The 24,129-nt window shown below is 39.4% G+C and overlaps 1 protein-coding gene across 2 annotated transcripts; it reads right to left on the bottom strand.

Moving 5' to 3' along the window:
* Window positions 1–16,146: 16,146 nt before the first annotated feature.
* LOC307138695 (C-type mannose receptor 2-like) lies at window positions 16,147–23,577 on the bottom strand. Of its 2 annotated transcripts, XM_079837210.1 has the most exons (5): window positions 23,534–23,577; window positions 19,563–19,601; window positions 19,104–19,470; window positions 18,057–18,403; window positions 16,147–17,892 (listed from the first exon to the last, which is right to left on the bottom strand). In XM_079837210.1, the coding sequence occupies exons 2-5, from the start codon at window positions 19,597–19,599 to the stop codon at window positions 17,528–17,530; spliced, it is 1,116 nt and encodes a 371-aa protein (XP_079693336.1). In that variant the 5' UTR covers window positions 19,600–19,601; window positions 23,534–23,577; the 3' UTR covers window positions 16,147–17,527. The 2 variants fall into 2 exon arrangements, with proteins under 2 accessions (XP_079693336.1, XP_079693337.1); XM_079837211.1 differs by lacking the exon at window positions 23,534–23,577 and having other exon boundaries at window positions 17,074–17,892; window positions 18,057–18,407; window positions 19,108–19,470; window positions 19,563–21,112.
* Window positions 23,578–24,129: the final 552 nt, after the last annotated feature.

Genomic DNA, 24,129 nt, shown 5'->3' on the forward strand with positions numbered 1-24,129 from the left:
TAATGGATAGATGCACTTTTATGATGGATGGATGCACTTTTATAATGGATAGATGCACTTTTATGATGGACAGATGCACTTTTATGATGGACAGATGCACTTTTATAATGGACAGATGCACTTTTATAATGGATAGATGCACTTTTATGATGGACAGATGCACTTTTATGATGGATAGATGCACTTTTATGATGGATGGATGCACTTTTATGATGGACAGATGCACTTTTATGATGGATGGATGCACTTTTATGATGGACAGATGCACTTTTATGATGGATGGATGCACTTTTATAATGGATAGATGCACTTTTATGATGGACAGATGCACTTTTATGATGGATGGATGCACTTTTATGATGGACAGATGCACTTTTATGATGGACAGATGCACTTTTATAATGGATAGATGCACTTTTATGATGGACAGATGCACTTTTATGATGGACAGATGCACTTTTATGATGGATGGATGCACTTTTATGATGGACAGATGCACTTTTATGATGGACAGATGCACTTTTATGATGGACAGATGCACTTTTATGATGGACAGATGCACTTTTATAATGGACAGATGCACTTTTATAATGGATAGATGCACTTTTATGATGGACAGATGCACTTTTATGATGGACAGATGCACTTTTATGATGGACGGATGCACTTTTATGATGGATAGATGCACTTTTATGATGGATAGATGCACTTTTAAGATGGACAGATGCACGTTTATGATGGATAGATGCACTTTTATAATGGATAGATGCACTTTTATGATGGACAGATGCACTTTTATGATGGATAGATGCACTTTTATGATGGACAGATGCACTTTTATAATGGATAGATGCACTTTTATGATGGACAGATGCACTTTTATGATGGATGGATGCACTTTTATGATGGATGGATGCACTTTTATAATGGATAGATGCACTTTTATGATGGACAGATGCACTTTTATGATGGATGGATGCACTTTTATGATGGTTGGGTGCACTTTTATGATGGACAGATGCACTTTTATGATGGACAGATGCACTTTTATGATGGATGGATGCACTTTTATGATGGTTGGGTGCACTTTTATGATGGACAGATGCACTTTTATGATGGATGGATGCACTTTTATGATGGATGGGTGCACTTTTATAATGGATAGATGCACTTTTATGATGGACAGATGCACTTTTATGATGGATGGATGCACTTTTATGATGGATGGATGCACTTTTATGATGGACAGATGCACTTTTATGATGGACAGATGCACTTTTATGATGGATGGATGCACTTTTATAATGGATAGATGCACTTTTATGATGGATGGATGCACTTTTATGATGGATGGATGCACTTTTATAATGGATAGATGCACTTTTATGATGGACAGATGCACGTTTATGATGGATGGATGCACTTTTGACAATAAGCAATTTTGACCTATTTAACGATTCGATTTTAAAAAATGTATGACACCAGTGACACCCCCCCCCCCCCCAAAAAAAAAAAAAAAAAAAACAGGGTGTATCCAAAATTCTACACTGTCAACTTCTACTTATGAGAAATATACTATAACTTCCACTAGAGACTTGCCACAGAACCTGTTACAAAGCTATTGTGCTTGTAGTTCTTCCGGGTGTGGGTGGGTGGGCCTGCTCGACTCCTGTTTTTATGCTATCTGCCTTGAATGGGCTTCAACTATAGTCACAAAGTTCAAAACTGAGCAAAAATATGTACATTAAAGCGATAGTGGCATTAAAGACCTGCTGATCCAAACTGAGGCATCCAGATGGATGACTGAGTTAAACTGAGATCATATCGCCCTTGAAAAAGAAAGAAATATATACTCACAGTTAATTCTGACAGAAGCAAACTGTGTCATTCTGAAAACTGATATGGGAACCTTTGTCTAAGGATGGATCTGGAGGACACTTCTACAAACATTTTGTACGGCACTCTACTGGACGTCACACTTTTGTCAGGCAAATTAACTATCCCCATTCAGACAGAGGTTAATTGTTTTCCTCCACATAGGTGGGCCCAGCCAATCTAATCAACACACAACCTATTGACACCTCTGGATTTCCAGCCATGATAAAGAACATTTCTGGATATGTGTTCCAGAATATAACGAATAAGCATATAATTCATATAGGTGCATAGTTGTTACAGAAAGTGAGAGGGAGTAGATAAGAGGTGTGATCAGCAAATAGCTTTGGGTGAAATTCTGCAGCCACTTCTACAGAAGTGACCCCCACCCCACCCAGAAAGTTCTTCTTACCATTCATTCTAACCACAACTATGGACTGTCCTGCGATTACACTGGACGATCCTCGTAGACAACCGCATATTGTCTCTGGCATCTCCAAGACGCTCTTGAAAAAACAAACAAACAAACACATAGATGAGAATTAAAGAATAACATTTATTAACTGGCAACTATTTTTAAACCAGATGTACTTGACGGCTTCATCGGCCTATCAGAAAACAGTATTTGGTTTTTTCAGGTGATAACTGGAATTAACAAGTCTGAGAATGTGACTTTCAAAAACTACAACTTACCACACTGGGTTAGACTAGCCACCATGGCGTTGACCAGTCGGGGTCTCTCTTTCTCCCACCACCCTGATATGAGGCTCTTTCGGGTCGACCAGTCTGTTGAGGCTTGAGGTGGTGTTTCATCCTCATGTATGTCCTCACCCAGTGAGTGTTTAAGCTCTTGAAGGAAGGACTCTGTTAAAACAATGAACAATTATTTATTATAACAAAAGAGAATGACATTGAACACTGGCTATTTCACAATAAATGAACATACTGTTTTGAACCAGTGCAGTCAAAATAAAGAACACACCCGCAGTAACGGAATGAAAGTCACTGACATGAGAGACACCAGTCTTCCGACTCTGGCTGTAACTGGGACCTGCTGTAGCAAAAAAGCTGTTGCTTTTTACACTCAATGACACAAACTTTACCTGATGCTAGGCACAGGTACGTAATAATAATCTCAGATTTGTTCTAATTAAGACCCTTGACTTGTGATCATCATCGTATACCATTCCAATATGTAAAAATAGATCTGGAAATAAAGTCTACATTTTAATTAACATGAATGTAAAAAAAAAAAAATCTGACCTGCATGTTTTCGGGATGATCTGGGCTTGCCGTGAATAATGTTTCCGTCAATGTCCCTCTTAATCCACCTAACATCTTGCTTGCTGTTTGATGACTGGCTGGTGGATGGATGACTGGTGGATGGATGACTGGTGGATGGATGACTGGTGGATGGATGACTGGTGGAAGGCTGACTGGTGGATGGATGACTGGTGGATGGATGACTGGTGGAAGGATGACTGGTGGAAGGATGACTGGTGGATGGATGACTGGTGGAGGGCTGGCTGGTGGATGGATGACTGGTGGAAGGCTGACTGGTGGATGGATGACTGGTGGAAGGATGACTGGTGGATGGATGACTGGTGGATGGATGACTGGTGGAAGGATGACTGGTGGATGGATGACTGGTGGAGGGCTGGCTGGTGGATGGATGACTGGTGGAGGGATGACTGGTAGATGGATGACTGGTGGATGGATGACTGGTGGAAGGCTGACTGGTGGAGGGATGACTGGTGGATGGATGACTGGTGGAGGGCTGGCTGGTGGATGGATGACTGGTGGAGGGCTGACTGGTGGATGGATGACTGGTGGAAGGCTGACTGGTGGATGGATGACTGGTGGATGGATGACTGGTGGATGGATGACTGGTGGAGGGATGACTGGTGGATGGATGACTGGTGGATGATGACTGGTGGAAGGCTGACTGGTGGAGGGATGACTGGTGGATGGATGACTGGTGGAGGGCTGGCTGGTGGATGGATGACTGGTGGAGGGCTGACTGGTGGATGGATGACTGGTGGAAGGCTGACTGGTGGATGGATGACTGGTGGATGGATGACTGGTGGATGGATGACTGGTGGAGGGCTGACTGGTGGATGGATGACTGGTGGAAGGCTGACTGGTGGATGGATGACTGGTGGATGGATGACTGGTGGAAGGATGACTGGTGGAAGGCTGACTGGTGGATGGATGACTGGTGGATGGATGACTGGTGGATGGATGACTGGTGGAAGGCTGACTGGTGGAAGGATGACTGGTGGATGGATGACTGGTGGATGGATGACTGGTGGATGGATGACTGGTGGAAGGATGACTGGTGGATGGATGACTGGTGGAAGGCTGACTGGTGGAAGGATGACTGGTGGAAGGATGACTGGTGGAAGGATGACTGGTGGAAGGCTGACTGGTGGATGGATGACTGGTGGAGGGATGACTGGTGGAAGGCTGACTGGTGGAAGGCTGACTGGTGGAGGGATGACTGGTGGAAGGCTGACTGGTGGAAGGCTGACTGGTGGATGGATGACTGGTGGAAGGATGACTGGTGGATGGCTGACTGGTGGAAGGATGACTGGTGGAAGGATGACTGGTGGATGGATGACTGGTGGATGGATGACTGGTGGAAGGATGACTGAGGGAAGGCTGACTGGTGGATGGATGACTGGTGGAGGGATGACTGGTGGAAGGCTGACTGGTGGAAGGATGACTGGTGGAAGGCTGACTGGTGGATGGATGACTGGTGGAAGGCTGACTGGTGGAAGGCTGACTGGTGGATGGATGACTGGTGGAAGGCTGACTGGTGGATGGATGACTGGTGGATGGATGACTGGTGGAGGGATGACTGGTGGAAGGCTGACTGGTGGAAGGCTGACTGGTGGATGGATGACTGGTGGAAGGATGACTGGTGGAAGGATGACTGGTGGATGGCTGTCTGGTGGAAGGATGACTGGTGGAAGGATGACTGGTGGATGGATGACTGGTGGAGGGATGACTGGTGGAAGGCTGACTGGTGGAAGGCTGACTGGTGGATGGATGACTGGTGGAAGGATGACTGGTGGAAGGATGACTGGTGGAAGGCTGACTGGTGGATGGATGACTGGTGGAAGGATGACTGGTGGAAGGATGACTGGTGGAAGGCTGACTGGTGGAAGGCTGACTGGTGGATGGATGACTGGTGGAAGGATGACTGGTGGAAGGATGACTGGTGGATGGCTGTCTGGTGGAAGGATGACTGGTGGAAGGATGACTGGTGGATGGATGACTGGTGGATGGATGACTGGTGGAAGGCTGACTGGTGGAAGGCTGACTGGTGGATGGATGACTGGTGGAAGGCTGACTGGTGGATGGATGACTGGTGGATGGATGACTGGTGGAGGGATGACTGGTGGAAGGCTGACTGGTGGAAGGCTGACTGGTGGAAGGCTGACTGGTGGATGGATGACTGGTGGAAGGATGACTGGTGGAAGGATGACTGGTGGATGGATGACTGGTGGATGGATGACTGGTGGATGGCTGTCTGGTGGAAGGATGACTGGTGGAAGGATGACTGGTGGAAGGCTGACTGGTGGAAGGCTGACTGGTGGATGGATGACTGGTGGAAGGATGACTGGTGGATGGATGACTGGTGGATGGCTGTCTGGTGGAAGGATGACTGGTGGAAGGATGACTGGTGGATGGATGACTGGTGGAAGGCTGACTGGTGGATGGATGACTGGTGGATGGATGACTGGTGGAGGGATGACTGGTGGAGGGATGACTGGTGGAAGGCTGACTGGTGGAAGGCTGACTGGTGGAAGGCTGACTGGTGGATGGATGACTGGTGGAAGGATGACTGGTGGATGGATGACTGGTGGATGGCTGTCTGGTGGAAGGATGACTGGTGGAAGGATGACTGGTGGATGGATGACTGGTGGAGGGATGACTGGTGGAAGGCTGACTGGTGGAAGGCTGACTGGTGGATGGATGACTGGTGGAAGGATGACTGGTGGAAGGCTGACTGGTGGATGGATGACTGGTGGATGGATGACTGGTGGAAGGCTGACTGGTGGATGGATGACTGGTGGAAGGATGACTGGTGGAAGGATGACTGGTGGATGGATGACTGGTGGATGGCTGTCTGGTGGAAGGATGACTGGTGGATGGATGACTGGTGGAAGGATGACTGGTGGATGGATGACTGGTGGATGGCTGTCTGGTGGAAGGATGACTGGTGGAAGGATGACTGGTGGAAGGATGACTGGTGGATGGATGACTGGTGGAAGGATGACTGGTGGAAGGCTGACTGGTGGAAGGATGACTGGTGGAAGGATGACTGGTGGAAGGATGACTGGTGGAAGGCTGACTGGTGGATGGATGACTGGTGGAAGGCTGACTGGTGGATGGATGACTGGTGGAAGGCTGACTGGTGGATGGATGACTGGTGGAAGAATGACTGGTGGAAGGATGACTGGTTGAAGGCTGACTGGTGGATGGATGACTGGTGGAAGGCTGACTGGTGGATGGATGACTGGTGGAAGGATGACTGGTGGATGGATGACTGGTGGAAGGATGACTGGTGGAAGGATGACTGGTGGAAGGATGACTGGTGGAAGGATGACTGGTGGAAGGATGACTGGTGGAAGGATGACTGGTGGATGGTTCTGCCTCCTGGTGCAGGCTAATGAGCTGTTGGAGGTGAGTCTGATCGACAAAGTCATCCATCTCATTCAGGAGGCGGTCAATCTCAGGATCAGACATGGCACACAATATAAACACACAGGGAGAAAAAAAAAGACAAGACAGACAAACAAAAAGAGAGGGTTTTTTTATGCTGCTAATAAGTATTTGGAAAGGACAGGGACAAAGGAAGGAACCTGCAGAAAAAGAGAAGAAAAAGATCTAATTAGAACAGATCACCAAACTACATATTACAATATGAATAACTTAGGACAACTTTAATACTGTACACTCATTATAGATTTTGCTGTTATGACTGCACCCTCACAAGGTCTTTATATGCTTTTTATCATCATTCAGCAAAAGAAAGAGTTCACTTTTGAGCATTATAATAAACTCATGATCATTTTGAATGTTTTTATCATAAAGTTACGTTAAGTTAAGAAGTGAAGTAAATGTTGCTCTTGTTCATTCATGCAATCACAATTTCATAAACAAATGAATGACTTTAAAAAGAAGTCACTGCGTGAGCAAGGGTTCTATCATGATATTTTGATCAATGGCATGAAGCCAAAAGTACGTCCAAAATATCAATAAACCAGCACCAAGAGCTCCGACTTTTATTTAAGCCATCATTTCTGTTAGCAGTTTAGGAGCATACTTTATTAGGACAATTTAAAAGAAACGTTCTTGTAAAGTTGCATTTTCATTGAGAAATTATAATTAACTTGGACCCTAAGGTAACGTCAGTTCATGTTAAATCTTAATATTGGCAGTGTTTGGAAATCTGTTCTAACATACAGCACTGTACATTAGAAGGTGTTCTGCTTTTTACAAATAAAAAGCACAGGTTTCTCTCTTGTTTTGTACAGATGTTTTCAAACAAATCGGGTCTTTACTGCAGATAACACACATGGATCTTGTCTCACACAGTAGAATTACTGAGTTTTGACAGCTGCACTGCAGTTCCTGCATTCACCAGTACTCTTTAGACAACACATGTAAACAGTCATCTCCACATTACCAAATAGGCCTATTTCCACATACACAGTAAATCACACTGGGGAGAAAATTGTTTGCACTGCACTGGTTTAGCATGTATTTATATGGTGCCAAATAATTGTGTACAAAAAGTGCTTTATGTGCAGCCCAGAGACATACGATAACAAGATAGAATAATATGTTTGATTTAAAGGCCATCCAAACATCATGAAGGTTGCCCTGTTTACAGTAAGCCCAAAGTGTGTCAGATCACATCTGGTGATACGAAATAGTTTCACCATAAGGACAAATGTGCCATTTTTGACAATGGCAACATGTGATACCTTTCATTTGCAGGTACAGGATTTTTCCCAGTTCTGTGGTTGAGATGTACTTTTTACATAATGACGAATAAAAAGAGATGAGATGTCAATTATGAAAGAGTTTTCTATTATTGATTGCTTAAATACAGTACTTCTGTCAAACATTTGCAGTGAATGTCATGGTATATAACCTTTTCCGTCCAAACTGCAATTCTGTTGTTTTTTTGGGCAATGAGTGGGTGCTCACATTCAGTCATTTGATCCAGTAGAACAACTTGTGATTATTAAATTTGGGTACGTATGTAAGCACGTAAGAACATGTAAAGATCAATGGCTTCCTCTGGAGAGGTTGGTGGATGAAGACTGTTTTCTGCCATGGCAAGGCAACAAATGTCAAACACTGCATTATCACAGGGATATGGTCCTCTCTCACGACATTCCTCCCTACAAGCCTGTATCTTCTGTTGGGATGCCTCTTTAAGGTACTCCCTAGCACCAAAAAGTTGGGGTAGGGTGTACATCATCACTGGACGTCCCCCTGGAGATACAGCATTTCTGGATGGGCGAATTCTGTGAGTGTTCCAGAGGCGAACAACATCCTGCAGTTCTCTCTAAATATAAAGAAAACGAACGGGAAAGTAAGAAAATTAGTACACACCGTTGCAATACCACCTGCAGACAAAATAAATGCTTATGGTCCAGTATGATACAGTAGAGCCGTTTCTCAAACAGTTTAATGCATGGTAAATTATACATTTGAAAACAATAAATCTCTGTATGTTAAGATTTGTGTTATATGATCAGTTAAGTCATCCCTCTCTCACATACTGTGTCCCACTAATGCAGAGAAACAATTTTCTTTCACCAAAATGTACATAAAAGTACCAGAATGAAATGAATAGAAGTAGGCTACTCATAGTGCGGTAAATTTTCCTTGTCGGTGTTTTACTATTATGATGTTTTTGGGTTAATATTAGATATCAGTTTGTGCAACATCCATATAACAGGATTAATATTACAGCTGCATTAATGTTTGTGTTGCATTTTATTATTGTAGATAATTCTAACTACTTATACTGAGATCCACTTAACTCTTAAAAAGTCAACTATATGTAGGAAAAATTGTGATCTACAAATTAATTTAAAAATCTAATTAAAGAACTAATGGTTATCGCCCATTTGCTTCTGTAATGGAACAGTTGTTAGACCTATGAAATGAGATAATTAAGCTGCATATCACAACATTTTGGCGTATTGACAAAATCTATAGCTGAATAACATCACAATTTACATGTCTAAAGCACATTTCTTACCTCTATTATTTCAAGACATGTGAATTGTATTAGACTTTTGTCTAGGAAGTCACCAGAGAAGTCGTCAGAATCTTTTAGATCTTGAAATAGGTTGATCCAGAACTGTGCATGCTGCTTCCTCAAAAATCCCCACCAATGCTCTATCCGTTGATTATGATTGCTTGAGCCATACAAATAGCAATTTCTCGAAAAGCCGTCCGTATGATCATGTCTCATGAACATCTGCATCTGTTCCATGTAACAGTTCTCTGTCCCTAAGTCTGAGCGAATTCAGGTGGCTGTCCCATTCCTTGATAACACTGCATCAATAAAGTATCCAGCGATGACCTTGGGATCACTACTTGTAGAGTATGCATGTAGCCATATCATCATTCGTGAAAACCTGTCGATTGCACCATTGATGCAGATTCCATATGGTTTGAGTTTATCATATGGATCAACATGCCATAAAAAGTTCGGGCCTGGATTATGATACAGGAGAAACACAGCAATGTCAAGCAGATCAGAATGTTCTTTTCGTCTGAACTGGCGCAAAGTCTTGAGGTGTCCGTGCAAAGTTGACGCACTAATACCATTTATATTACTTAAAGACAGCAGTATTTCACAATGTCTCAAACCCAAAGTAAAATTAAACAGGATTAAACTTGAAAGGAGGGACATGTTTACTTCCATGCAATCCAGCTAAAATAGGATTTTGAGGGATCTCATTAATTCAGAAAAACCGAACAAAATATTTTTTTATGAAAAATGATCTCATAATTCTGAGATAATTAACTCAATAATTCAGAAAAACAGAGCAAATGCATTTTATTTCAAGAAAAAATTATCTCATAATTTTGAGATAATTAAGTCATTAATTCAGAAAAACGATCCACAATTATAAAATATGCAGCCCTGTAACTCTAATAAAATAAATAAAAATGAATCACCTGTTGTGGCTACTGCCGCCTGGATGGCTAACCCCCTTCCGTCAAAATCCCAAAGATGAGGGATATGCATTCAAATCTATAGGATGACCCTTTATGGTGTAAAGTGATGAAGAGGGGCTACTCTCAATGTCATTTTCTAGACGTCAGGGGCAAATGACCAAACGGCAGCCTTATTTAATACCCTTAAATAAGGCTTCGTCGCTACTTTAACTTGGAGGTGATTCAGCCCAAGTTAAAGTAGTAGGCTCACTATTAGCCATTGTAAATTGAAATACCATCGACAATTATAAAATATCTCACCTAATCGAAGGCATGTTTTAAGCCTCCAGCAAATATGCAGCCCTGTAACTCCAGTAATTAACCACTTCAGCTCTGCAGCATATTTTGATTTTTTTAGAGAATAAGGCATATCTGAATTTAAAAGAGCGCCCTACCCACATACATTGGAGTAAATTGATAAAAATTGTCTAATTTTACACAAAACACAAAAGTTTTAACACAGTGGTGGAATATTGCATATATTATATTGTATTTATTCACAATTTTATGATAAACATATAAAAAAGTCATATTTTGATTTATTTTTTGTATTAATTTGATATTTGAAAATCTATAATTTTTTATCTGTTTGGTCTATTTCCCTTCAAGTTTCTGTTGATTCCAATAGGTGTCAGTAAACAGGGGAAACAATAATTGTCTTGATATCTCCTTCCAAAAAAAAGTTATTGAGATTAATCTGTGCAAAATATCTAATAACTCCTACTCATCTCCATTGATTTTCCATAGCCGCTAGGAAATCGAAAAGAAGGCTCCGCCTCCTCAACTTTGTAAAGGGAGATCTCAGGCTCTGATTGGTCTAGAAGCATGATCGACATATAGAAAGCTGAGATACGTATGACACAATACGTGATGACGTCCTCAAAAATCACGGCTAACAAAGACGATCAAAACTAAGGATAATAAGAGTATTTGTCTGCATCACATGTTTTGATCTGGACATCGGTGACATATTACAGTGTGGTTTGGCCATGCATGCTCACAGACATGTGAAAATGGTCTCATTTTGAAGAAAACAACCTAAGGAACGAGCTGATATAGCGTTTGATGCTATTAGCTCCACAACACGTTATTGATTCGAACAGGAATATGACTCACGTGTTTGCTTGTTCAAAGGAGTCATTTCCTTCTTCATGATTCTTTTGATAATAACGTTACTGTAAAGTGTTGGATCGGTGAAATAAACTGCACAGTGATATTCTTGAGGTTAGGAGCTCAATTTGATATATGACATGTCTATTTTTGGTGAGATTGTGTGACATAAATATAAAATGTAATATTATTCATATGATTTTCTCAAGGGGGGGTCATTGTGGGGGGTCAAATTCAGACCTATGTAACATAAATGCAAAAGTGATTGGGTTATCAAGAAAGCTGAGGTTCTAATCTTTCAAACGATACCATTTTACATTTACATTTAGTCATTTAGCAGACGCTTTTATCCAAAGCGACTTACAAATGAGAGCAATAGAAGCAACTACAACAGTCAGAGGCTACAGTATGCAAGTGCTGTAACAAGTCTCAGTTAATCTAACACAGAACACACAGGAATTTTTTTTTTTTTTTTTTTTTTTTTTTAAACAAATTAGACAGACAGAAAAATGAATAGAATGTTAAGTGCTATTCTTGATTGGTCAGGTGCTGCTGGAAGAGATGCGTCTTATACCATATACAATATGTCTAGTTTTGTGTTGTACAACTTAGATTTTTTCAAATGATTATGATGATGCAATATTGGACCCACGGGTGGGTTGGTGAGGGGGTGCATGTCGTGGTAGCGATTCAGATAAGGGTTTCTGCACCACGAAAATGTATGGTGATTGTACCAATAATTGTAATGATTGTAACAGTCTAGGCGGCGCACATCTGCAAAATACACATTTGTGAAATTAATCACCTGTTGTGACACGGTCGCAATCCTATTCGTCACATACTGCCGGCTGGATAGCTAACCCCTTTCCGTCAAAATCATAGACTGTAAAACAATATGGACGTAGTGTCCGTAACGTCACCCATAGGAAGTAGGGACGAGCTGGCCGTTGCCATCTTGTCAGCGCGTCATTCCCGGATAATAGAAAATGAGGCGGGACGTGGGCGGAGCTGAGGTGACGTGATGACTAACAGACAGCAGATAAATGGCTATCTAGCTGTCACTCAAAGTGGCCACGCCCTTAATTATGCAGGACTTTAAGGCTTTGTATAATGTAAACGAATGAGTTACAAAACAATTCACCCCCCTCACAGTCTTCATGAAAGGGCAAAATTAGCCATATAGACCAAAACCACTATTTATACCAGACTGTAAACAAGTGTTCTTCTGCTGTAAAGTTTATTTTAACATAAGGCTCAATGAGATTCTGCTCCTTCTGGAGTCTGTTTCTTGTGGCCAGTCGATGAACTGCAGTATAAGTCACTTCCGTATTGGCTTCAAGAGAAACTGCGGGAGGTTGCCGCTTGGTCAAAATCCAAAGATGAGGGATTTGCATTCAAATCTATCGGATGACCCTTTATGGCCTAAAGCGACGAAGAGGCGGTACCTTCAACACCACGTTCTCAACGTCAGGGGGAAATGACCAAACGGCAGTAAGTGACGAATAGGAGTGAGACCGTGTTGGCTAGAGCTGACAGAGGAGGGAGCAGTTCATGTTCACATCCACGACAATTTGCGCCAACTACCAAAGGCAGACACAAAGGCTGAGAATCCAAACGCAGCTTTATTAAAGGATAATCCACAAACGTAGTCAACTACTCTCAGGATTTACTAAAGACACGCAGTGATAAATTAGCGCCAAAAGGTGTGGACAGGCAGTGTTAATTTTGTTGATGAATAATTTTCGTCATAATTTTCGTCAACGACCTTTTTTCACTGACGAAAACGAGACGATATCTAAATAAAATCTAGTGTTGGATGACAAAAACTATAACAAAAACGTACTGTCATTATCGTCAACAAATAAAAACGAGACGAAAATGTTAGGGAGGGGCGATTATTGAAGAGGTCCAGTCAGAACTGATGTCCTGTGTAACAGATGCGCACATTTGATTTGATCGTGCTGATCTAACCGCTGGAGAACACGGCGCTGTTGAGCTTCTACAGGCTCACGCATCCCCAATAGAGCAATATATTCAATATTCAAACAATATATTCATTTTTTGTTAAACAATAAACTGTATTTAATTTCATTCCCATTTAATTCATAGTCAGGAGGAAAGACCAGTATTTGACACATATTCAATAAAGTATCAGGGTTATAATAGTTATAGTTAAATAATAGTTAAAAAATCTTCATAACTTGAAATTACATTTATGCATTTGGCAGATACTTTTATCCAAAGCGACTTACATTGCATTCAAGGTATACATTTTTACATTTTGTCAATTCTTGCTTTCCTTGGGAATCAAACCCATGACCTTTGCGTTGCTAGCGCCACGCTCTACTGTTTGAGCTACAGGAAAGCTATCTATTAGCTATCTAAATTAAATAAATGTTAACTGAAATAAAATAAAAAACACTTATTTGAAGCTTTAGCTTAATCTGATATGGCCTACTAACTAAAACAGAAATACAAAGTAATAAAAACTATATAGATGTTTTTAAAAAACAAACAAAAAAGTGAATTGAGCTCTCTTTCGTGCATTTTTAATGTCAAAAACAAAATGATGTCAAAATGTCAGTTCAAGTGACAATCATTTTAGTCGACTAAATCTACTGTAGATTTAGTCGACTAAAATTGTATGATATTTAGTCGACTAAAACTAGACTAAAACTAAAAACAATTCAGGTGACTAAAATATGACTAAAACTAAATGGCATTTTAGTCAAAAGACTATGACTAAACACAGGGTGGATTATTGAATTGATTTGATTTGATTATTGAAGTTTATTATTAAATAACAGGGTTATTTTTGCGGCTGATCTTATTGCATATGCATTTGTAGGAGTTTCCCTTACATATGCTAAATTTATGGGAGGAGAGTATTTAAATAAGTCATGCAAGGTGATTTACTATGGTGTGTATTCGTCTTGTGTTTGCGCCATTATTTACCGCCCCCCAAAAAAACATGTCTTAACCCATTCAGACCCTGCGTCCATTACAATGGACATCACATGTCACCTCCCCTTTTTTTTACTTTTGGAGCATTTCACCTAGTTTAAAGCCTGCACTCCATGAGATTGGACGTTTGTCATTCAATCAAATGGCAGTAAAGCTCTGCATGTGGTAATTTAAAAACAAAACACTACATTGAAGAGAAGCATGGCAGCACTTTATTCCAAACACAGAAGTAAGCAACATTTTCTATGATTTTATTTACAATGTTCGATATGTTTGCCAGTATTTCATAGTTTGTATGCAAAATAGAAGGATTTAACTTATTAATTAAAGTTAAAAATCGATTGTAGAACTGCAAGTTTAAAATCAGGATTTTTTCAAATGTGTCTGTCCATTTGAATGGACAGTGGGTTCAAAAGCCTGCCACTGAAAACACATGTCCAGCAATGCTGATTGAAATTTCTTATATATATAAAAAATCTGTCACAGTACTAATACATTTTTGAAACTATTTAATATGCAGAATATACAGTTCTTGAAGTGCTTGAACATATAGCTGATGGAAATATCTCAGATGTTGACTTTATGTGGAGTGATGAGGAAGATGAAGATGGAAATGCAGATGATGCTAGATCTCCAACAATTGGTGAGTGTAGAATGAAAATTAGGGATAGTTAGTTAGTTAGTTAGTTAGTTAAGACTTTTCATACAATTAGATGTCCCTAAATGTATCTAATAATGTTTTATTGGATATACAGTTTAATTTCTTTCCTGTAAAAATAAATTAAAATATAAAACTTATGAAGTATGAAGTTGTTTTATAAGGGACAGTTTTTGCTAATCATTTCAGGGGAGGACAGAGATGAGCCACTACCAGTAGTTGGGGAAGAAATTGAGATTGAGGCAGAAGAAAGACAGGATCTAGAAGACAGAGAAGATTATGAGCATGAGGCAGATGTAGAACCAGTACTTGGTGTTGATCCTTTTACAAATATTACAAAAAAGAGTGATATTCAGTGGCCAAATTACGATACAAAAAAAGAAGCATCAAGATGCAAATTGGAAGGTTGTTCTGGGAAAACACACATCTTCTGTGATAAGTGCAAGGTGCATTACTGCTTTGTGTCACAGAGAAATTGTTTCAAAGATGCACACAGGAAATGAACGTGACTGCACTGATTCATTCTTAGGTTTATTTTGTTAGGAATAAACAAATGTGCAATCTGTAAAACAAAAACCTCAAAATTAAAGTTGAAATGATATATTGTTCAAGTTCTTGACCTTGAGAAGAAGCTTAAAGTATAGACCAACAATTTTTATGTTTATTATTATTTTTTCATGTTGGTAAATTTTTGTGAAGTACACCTGTTTTAACCTGACGTCCATTGAAATGGACAAAAAATATTGCAATTAAAGAGTGTTGAAATTTGTATTATTTTTATTTGGTCTCATTTATAGAAGCCTCATGAGCTGGGAAAATGTACTTTTATATTTTTCAGAAACTTGAAACATAATTCAGGTCTGAAGGGGTTAAACCAGACGCTAACTGGTAGATTGTGCTGGTCATTATGGAAATGATCCGGCTGCGTCTGAGTTCTTTAACCGTGTCTGTGTTCTTTAATTTGCATGTCGTCAGTAGATCACACACAGAACTTTCTCATCGGTGCTTTTGTGGAATTGCGCTCTACCGCTAATTTGCCCTGTTTAGTCAATCTGGCCCTGTATCTGTCCGTAGATTGGAATGAACAATGGCATATTGGATCATGATGAACATCCAGTTAAAAGTGTGTTGGACGAGTGTTGGGAACATGAAAAGAAGTGAAAAGAAAAATAAATCTTTATGACCGTATGAGTCTCACTTGTGGATCTGCACAAGCGCAGCCTCCGGCTTTGAGTATGAATGAAAACAAAGACTTAAAAAATTGAAAAATATTCAGACTTAGTAGTTCAAAATGTATATTTGTTTTAATATATTTAATCAACATAATTAGAGTGATGCAACATTAGAAATTTCAAAGTTAAAGCATAAAATAGAATTTAAAGCGGAAAATGGAACATAGAATAAATATAGAACGCCAGCATTGTTTGCTATTTAATGTCTGTCACCATGCAAACTTAATCAAACAAAAATAAGGCTTAGATGAACATAAGAAAACACCAGCTCCTCATCAAGGGCATCAGATATGACAAAAGGTTGAGAAAACTCAACACACCCTCTTAAAGGAATATAGTTAAGACTCATTAATGGAAGCATTTCAATAATTCTATGAATGCACTTAAAAAAAAAATCTGGATCAAATCTTTAAAGGTGCCAAGCCACACGTATTTCATTTCTTTTGTGGTAATGTCTGAAGTTCTACCATGGACTCTGTAACATTTTTTTGTGGAAAATATTCCATGGTTAGCTTGTTTCAAGCCATTCTAGTGTGGTATAGAAAGCCAGCAGGAAGACTCGGCTCGATTTACACCAGTTCTCATTAATATTCAATGAGCTAAGCTGCTTGACTCTGATTGGCTAACAGCTATGAGAGTCTGGCTATCAGCATCCTTTACCCAGCGCATTCTATTTCTGCATAGCGCACAAGCCCGTTGACGTTCAGCCATCATTGCTGTATACGAAAACTGTCACTGAGCTAGACGAATTCTGTGGGCGTGGTCTCAACTGGGTGAGCTCATGAATATTAATGAGCTCAGGCAACACCACATCAGACTGACCAGCTTTTGTAATTGGCCTGATTTCTCCGATTATTTCTCTTCAGTGGCTAGAACTGACAGAGGAGGGAGCAGTTCATGTTCATATTCACAACATAACACAAACACATATGGACCCAACATATTTAAAAAATACAAGTAAAAACTTTTTTGTTTGGCAGGGCACATTTAATCGAATCTCATTGTCTTGAATTTGCAAAAGACGCTCTTCAATCGAATCCAAAACATTAATAGTGAATCAAATTGTCTAATCAAATAAAACTAATTTATTTGATGGAAGCTGAAACTTGCCTGTTTTGTTAGTGACAACATAAATATCAAAACTAAATATCAAACAAACACATCAACAATCAAAAATTTATTTTAAATTTTTGTTACATTTAATTGACAGTTTATTGATACATCACTTCACTTCTGCCTTTCTAAAAAAAAAAACATATTTCATTATGACACAAATAATATTATTCTTAAGAGCTGCTGCTCACAATCACATTCAACCAGTTATTACTACAGTTAATATTAGTGAAAAACAGGAATTAATAAAGATAAATCAAATATATAAACGTAAGTACGAAAAATGAACATTGAAAACTCAAACATTCACATGTTTTCACTCATCATTTGTGCAGATGAAGTTGAGTGTGTGGCTTTCAGGAAGGCTGATCCAGCGCTGATCTCCTCCAGACTGAACTGCTCCTTTTCTCTTCTCGAGGCTGCAGTTTTCCGGTGTCGTTCCGTTCCCTGGAGCCCAGTTCTGATAGCACACGATCTCTCCGCTCAGCCAGATCCACATGTTCATGATGCAGTAGTTGTGTAAACCCAACCACACCTCCGCAGTAGACGCCCCTTTAACCACATTCATCACACGACGCTGCATCTCGTCTGAATGAACCGAGACCAGATCCACATGATTCTGTCTGCAGTATCTCAGAGCTTCAGACCACGTCCGGTTCTCTTTGATCAGAATCAGTTTATCTGGACACAAAACAAACCACAAGCAAAAACTAGAGAGAGACTGATCAAAAACAACATGCAGAACAAACACTGTGGAGGAATCTGTCATGTCAGACATGTAGCGTGAACTTTAAGATATCTGGAGCTGATGATGGAGTGTGTGTGTTTTGTGAGGATCTGCTCACCTTCATGACACACAAAAGGATATTGGTCACTGCAAGAGATGTCAATCCATTGTCCCAGAGCCTTCGGTTCAATCACTGCACAGTTTTCATTACCATTACCTCCAGCATTATCAGGTTGAGTAGGATGCCAGTCTCTGAATGAGGAGTTCCTCTGATCTGACCACTGCCATGAGTCTCTGAACAGGCCGATCCAGACATCATTAGATATGTGACTATCATTGATGAACTTCTGAATCTGTTGATTCTCATTCTGGTTCCTCACACTGACCAGATCAATGTGATTCTGTCTGCAGTAACTCTGAGCTTCTCTCCAGTTCTTCATCTGATTGACAAAGACGAGTCCTGTGCTCACTTTAAGAAAAACACATGGAAACAGATTCAGAGTCAGTTTGTTCATTATTCTTACACTGATTTATGGTTTAGATGTGAATAAGAGCAGCGGTGGAGCATCAGAAACACGTGTCATTATTTTTAATTTATAATTTACAGTTTACATTTTTCTGAAAAACATATATTTTTATCTAATGGCAGATTCCTACAATTATCAACGATACAAAAGAGAGCACGACAGACAGCGCCGGAAGGATGAGAAGAAAGAGAAAAGGACATTCAAACTGGTCTGGTTTAAATGTGTTGTGAAGATAAGGAAAAAGAGAAGTTCAACTTAACTGTCAACCGTCTATCACCAGAGTGTAAGAAAAAAAGGAAACCATTCTGTGGTTGTTCTTATAAACTTTTTCATTAAATCTCAGAGTGAGTTTTCCCTGTAGATATCTATATTCAATAAATATCTAGATTAATTGATCTAGATATTTATATAAAATTGCTAGCAACCTGCCCAGTGCATTCGAACTGGAGGCTTTTTTTTTTTACTCCTGGAGCAACGTCTTTAACTGTCCTTAACCTCCAGGTGAGATCAATTTATGAATGACAGGTTTTGGGGATGTGTAAAATGTTTTAGGATGTTACAGCAGTATAAAAAATACAACAATAGCTATGGTTCATCTTTTAATAAATAAATGTTATTGTCATTGTATGGAGCTGCACTTACTGTTGTTAGATGAACTGCAGATGAAAGTCAGGCTGTTACTACATGAATAATCATAACATTTTCCATTTCTCATAAAAGCACACTCGTCTCTGCCATCAGGTTGTCCAGATCCCCAGTTCAGATCGAGCGCAGGATCACCTGAAGACCACTGCCATTTATCAACACCCGTCTTCTGCAGCCCAATCCAGACATACTTTACTCCATTATTCACACTCTTCTTCAGCTCGTTCGTGTCGTTCATGTTGTCAACGGTGGCCAGATCTGTGTAATTCTCTCTGCAGTATCTCTGAGCTTCAGTCCAGTTCTTCCTCACGTTTATAAAGTGATACTGACGCTGAACACATTCAGATACGGAGCAGAGAGCTGTGAAAGAGAGGGTTTGATTTAATGCTTTTCATAACAGGGTCAAACCTGATGAAACTATAAACCATAAATAAAACAACAAACACACTCACCAATGAGAAGAAGAACGAAATATAGAGTCCGGTCCATTTCTGAGGAAGAAACACATTGAAAAACTCAGACATCAATTCAATTCAATTCAATTCAAATTTATTTGTATAGCGCTTTTCACAATACACATTGTTTCAAAGCAGCTTCACAGAAAGTGCATTTCATAAATGTACATTGAAAAATGTTAGAAAAGAGAATGTTAAAGAAAAAATGTTAGGATAAGTTAATCAATCATGTATTATTTTAGGCCATAACAACGCTGGCGTTGAGTCGTCTCTTCACAGGTGTTGGGGCATCTGAAGTCTCCATCAGAGGCTGGATACAAACTGGAGCTGACGAACTAGTTACCTCGGGACTAGTGTCCCGAGATAACAACAGAAAAGCAGATGGGAAATAATTAGCATAGCTGCTGTTCAGAATATTAATGCTGTTGGTGCGATTTAACTGTAGTATAAAACTTAATTATAATGTGAATGCTTGGCTAAAGAGATGCGTCTTTAATCTAGTTTTAAACTGGGACAGCGTGTCTGAACCTCGAACAATATCCGGAAGACTATTCCAGAGTTTAGGAGCTAAATGTGAAAAAGCCCTCCCTCCTTTAGTGGACTTAGATATCCTAGGAATGACCAGAAGCCTCGAGTTTAGTGATCTTAAAGAGCGCGATGGATTGTAGGGCGATAAAAGATCAGTTAAATACACTGGAGCTAACCCATTTAGGGCTTTATAGGTCAGTAGCAATACTTTGTAATTGATACGGAACTTAATAGGTAACCAGTGTAGGGATGATAAAATTGGTGTTATATGATCATATTTTCTTGACCTAGTAAGAACTCTAGCAGCTGCGTTTTGGACTAACTGCAGTTTGTTTATCGATGATGCAGGACAACCAGCTAATAAAGCATTACAGTAATCTAGTCTCGAGGTCATGAATGCATGAACTAACTTTTCTGCATCAGAAATAGATAGCATGTTACGTAGCTTGGCAATGTTTCTAAGGTGGAAAAATGCCGTTTTTGTAACATATGAAATATGACTTTCGAAAGATAAGTTGCGGTCTAATATAACACCCAGGTCTCTTACTGTAGTGGATAAAGCGACAGGACATCCTTCCAAGTTAAAGTTGTATTGTGAGAGGTTTTGTGGGCAATTTTTTGGACCAATAAGTAACACCTCCGTTTTATCTGAATTTAATAGCAGAAAATTACACGTCATCCAGTGTTTAATATCATCAACACACGCTGTCAGTTTAGATAATTTAGCGTTTTCATCTGGTCGTGATGAAATATATAATTGAGTGTCATCAGCATAACAGTGGAAATTAATTCCATGTTTTCTTATAATATTACCAAGTGGCAGCATATATATTGAGAATAGCAGAGGGCCTAGCACGGATCCTTGCGGCACCCCATAGTCTACTGATGTTATCTTTGATTTTTCCCCATTTAGACAGACAAAATTGTAGCGGTCTGATAAATACGATCTAAACCAGTTTAATGCCTGTCCCTGAACACCAGTGTAATTTTGAAGTCGATCTATGAGTATTTTATGATCTATAGTATCGAACGCAGCACTAAGATCGAGTAGAACTAGTATTGAGATACAGCCTTGGTCAGAAGCTAGAAGTAAATCATTTGTGATTTTAACGAGTGCAGTTTCTGTGCTATGATGCTGCCTGAATCCTGATTGAAATTTTTCATAGATATCATTTTCTTGCAAGAAAGAGCACAATTGAGCGGACACAACTTTTTCTAGTATTTTAGACATGAATGGAAGATTTGATATTGGTCTGTAATTTGCTAGGTTATTATGATCTAATTGTGGCTTCTTAATGAGAGGCTTTATGACTGCCAACTTGAATATTCTTGGAACATGACCTAAAGATAAAGACGAGTTAATAATATTGAGAAGAGGCTCTTCCACTACAGGTAACAACTCTTTCAGTAGTTTAGTGGGTATTGGATCTAATAAACATGTTGTTGGTTTAGATGCAATGATAAGTTTATTTAGCTCTTCCTGTCCTATGGTTGTAAAGCGGTGTAGTAGTTCTTGAGGGGCGATAATTGCGGTTGAATCATAAGACATCATTAATGATTGTACATTTACAATTTTGTTTCTGATGCTTTCTATTTTGTCAGCGAAGAAGTTCATAAAATCATTACTACTAAACTGTAACGGAATATTTTGTTCAGGCGATGCTTGTTTATTTGTTAGTCTAGCCACAGTGTTAAATAAAAACCTTGGGTTATTTTGGTTATTTTCTATTAGTTTGCGGAGATGCTCAGCCCTGGCTGCTTTTAGGGCCTTTTTATAACGTGACATACTTTCTTTCCATGCGATTCTAAAGACCTCTAAATTAGTATGTTTCCATTTACGCTCTAAGTTACGAGTTTCTCTCTTGATAACATGTGTAGCACTGTTGTACCATGGTGCTTTAGTTTTCTCTCTAACCTTTTTTAATCTAATTGGTGCTACAATTTCTAATGTACTAGAGAAAATGGTGCTCATACTGCTAGTCATTTCCTCTAGTTCATCTGTTTGTTTGGGTTCACTTAGCAGCTGAGCCAGATCAGGTAAGGTATTTGAGAATCTATCTATAGTGGTTGGAAGGATTGTTCTGCCTGGTCGATAACGTGGCGCAACATGACAGATTTCAGCAGTACGCAGTATGCAAGTTACCATGTAATGGTCAGTGACATCATCACTTTGTGGTATAATATCTATATCGGTTGGGTTGGTTCCATGTGATATAATTAAATCTAGTGTGTGATTAAGACGATGAGTGGGACCAGTGACGTTTTGCTTGACCCCAAAGGAATTTAATAGATCTGTAAACGCAGCCCCTAACGCGTCATTTGTGTTATCTACGTGTATGTTAAAATCTCCAACAATTAATGCTTTATCGACGTTGACCAATAGATCTGAGAGAAAGTCTGCAAACTCTTTTAGGAAAGCAGCATAGGGCCCTGGAGGTCTATATACAGTAGCTAAGGCTAGAGATAATACAGATTTCTTTCTTACATCTAATAGCGTGACATTTAGCACTAGTACTTCAAATGAATTAAACCTGTGACCTGTTTTCTGGGTAACATTAAGAATATCTCTATATATTGTTGCAACACCGCCGCCACGACCAATCAGACGGGGCTCATGCTTATAACAGTATCCTGGCGGAGTAGACTCATTTAGACCGAAATAATCATTTGGCTTAAGCCAGGTTTCAGTAAGGCAAAGTACATCGAAACTATTATCTGTGACCATTTCATTTACAATAACCGCCTTAGGTGTGAGCGATCTAATGTTTAGAAGACCTAGTTTTAGAAATTGTTTTTGTTCACTAATATTGAGATTTTCTGGTTTAATCACAATTAGATTTTTCCTAGATCCTACAGTAGATTTAATGTTTGACCTCACTAAACGAGGAATAGACACAGTTTCTATATAATGTTCTACATTGGTACTTATGTCAATTAAGTTAGTACAAAATTGGTTTTGTTCACTAATATTGAGATTTTCTGGTTTAATCACAATTAGATTTTTCCTAGATCTTACAGTAGATGTAATGTTTGACCTCACTAAACGAGGAATAGACACAGTTTCTATATAATGTTCTACACAGTTATGTTCAGACACAGTTTCTATCTAATGTTCTACATTGGTACTTATGTCAGTTAAGTTAGGACAGCAAATACTGTTATTTGGACTTTGACTTACTAGTCATATGATGGTGTGCAGCGCTCTGGAGATGTTGTCCGACAGAAGAGCCGCTCCGATTCTGCTGGGGTGAAGGCCATCAGGACGGAAGAGCCTAGGTCGCTCCCAAAACAGATCAAACATTCACAGATTCATTTTGGAGTAAAATATGACAGTTTCAGTTTCTGAACAGCAGCATGAATGAAACACACAATCATTCAGACATTATTAACATCTCAAAGTCTAATTGTGTCTGAAGAATGAACATGTGAGTTGTTCTTACTTTAGAGGTCGTGTGTTTCTGTCCTGAGTCTGATGTTTCTGTCTGCAGCTTTAAACTACGTGATTATTATATCTGCTCTCATCCCTCAGTGCATCACATCATTTGTTTATTTCTCTAAAAAACCCTATTTCATATTTTACTTCCTCTAGATCTGTGTTTTTGTCCAACTCTTTGCCCTTATTTGCATTGACGTCTGTCTCAGTATCAGTCAATATGAATATGGACCTTAATCAAAAAATATATATAATAATTCCCATATGGGCATTCACAATTTATATTTTAACTTTAATAACGAAACAACTGTTTTGATGTAATTACTGGACTGTACAACTTAATATATTGTGTTTCTCTGTGTTGGGTCACTTTTTATCTGGTTCTGTGTGACCCGAACAACCCACTAATGATCTGATGATGAGGGTTGAGTTCATTAGTGAAGACGGTGATACTGGTCACTGAGAGCCTTTAAAAACCCTCCGCTTGAGGATCCAGAGATGAAGGAGTGAGGCTGACTATTGAGAGGAGAGTTTGAGGATTTAAAAAAGACAAGATGAAGAGAAAGGAAAGATGTTTCCTTTTTTTTCTTTTTGAGTTTTTGG

This window comes from Gobio gobio, assembly GCF_949357685.1.
Source record: "Gobio gobio genome assembly, chromosome: 2".
Classification (NCBI taxonomy): Eukaryota; Metazoa; Chordata; class Actinopteri; order Cypriniformes; family Gobionidae; genus Gobio; species Gobio gobio.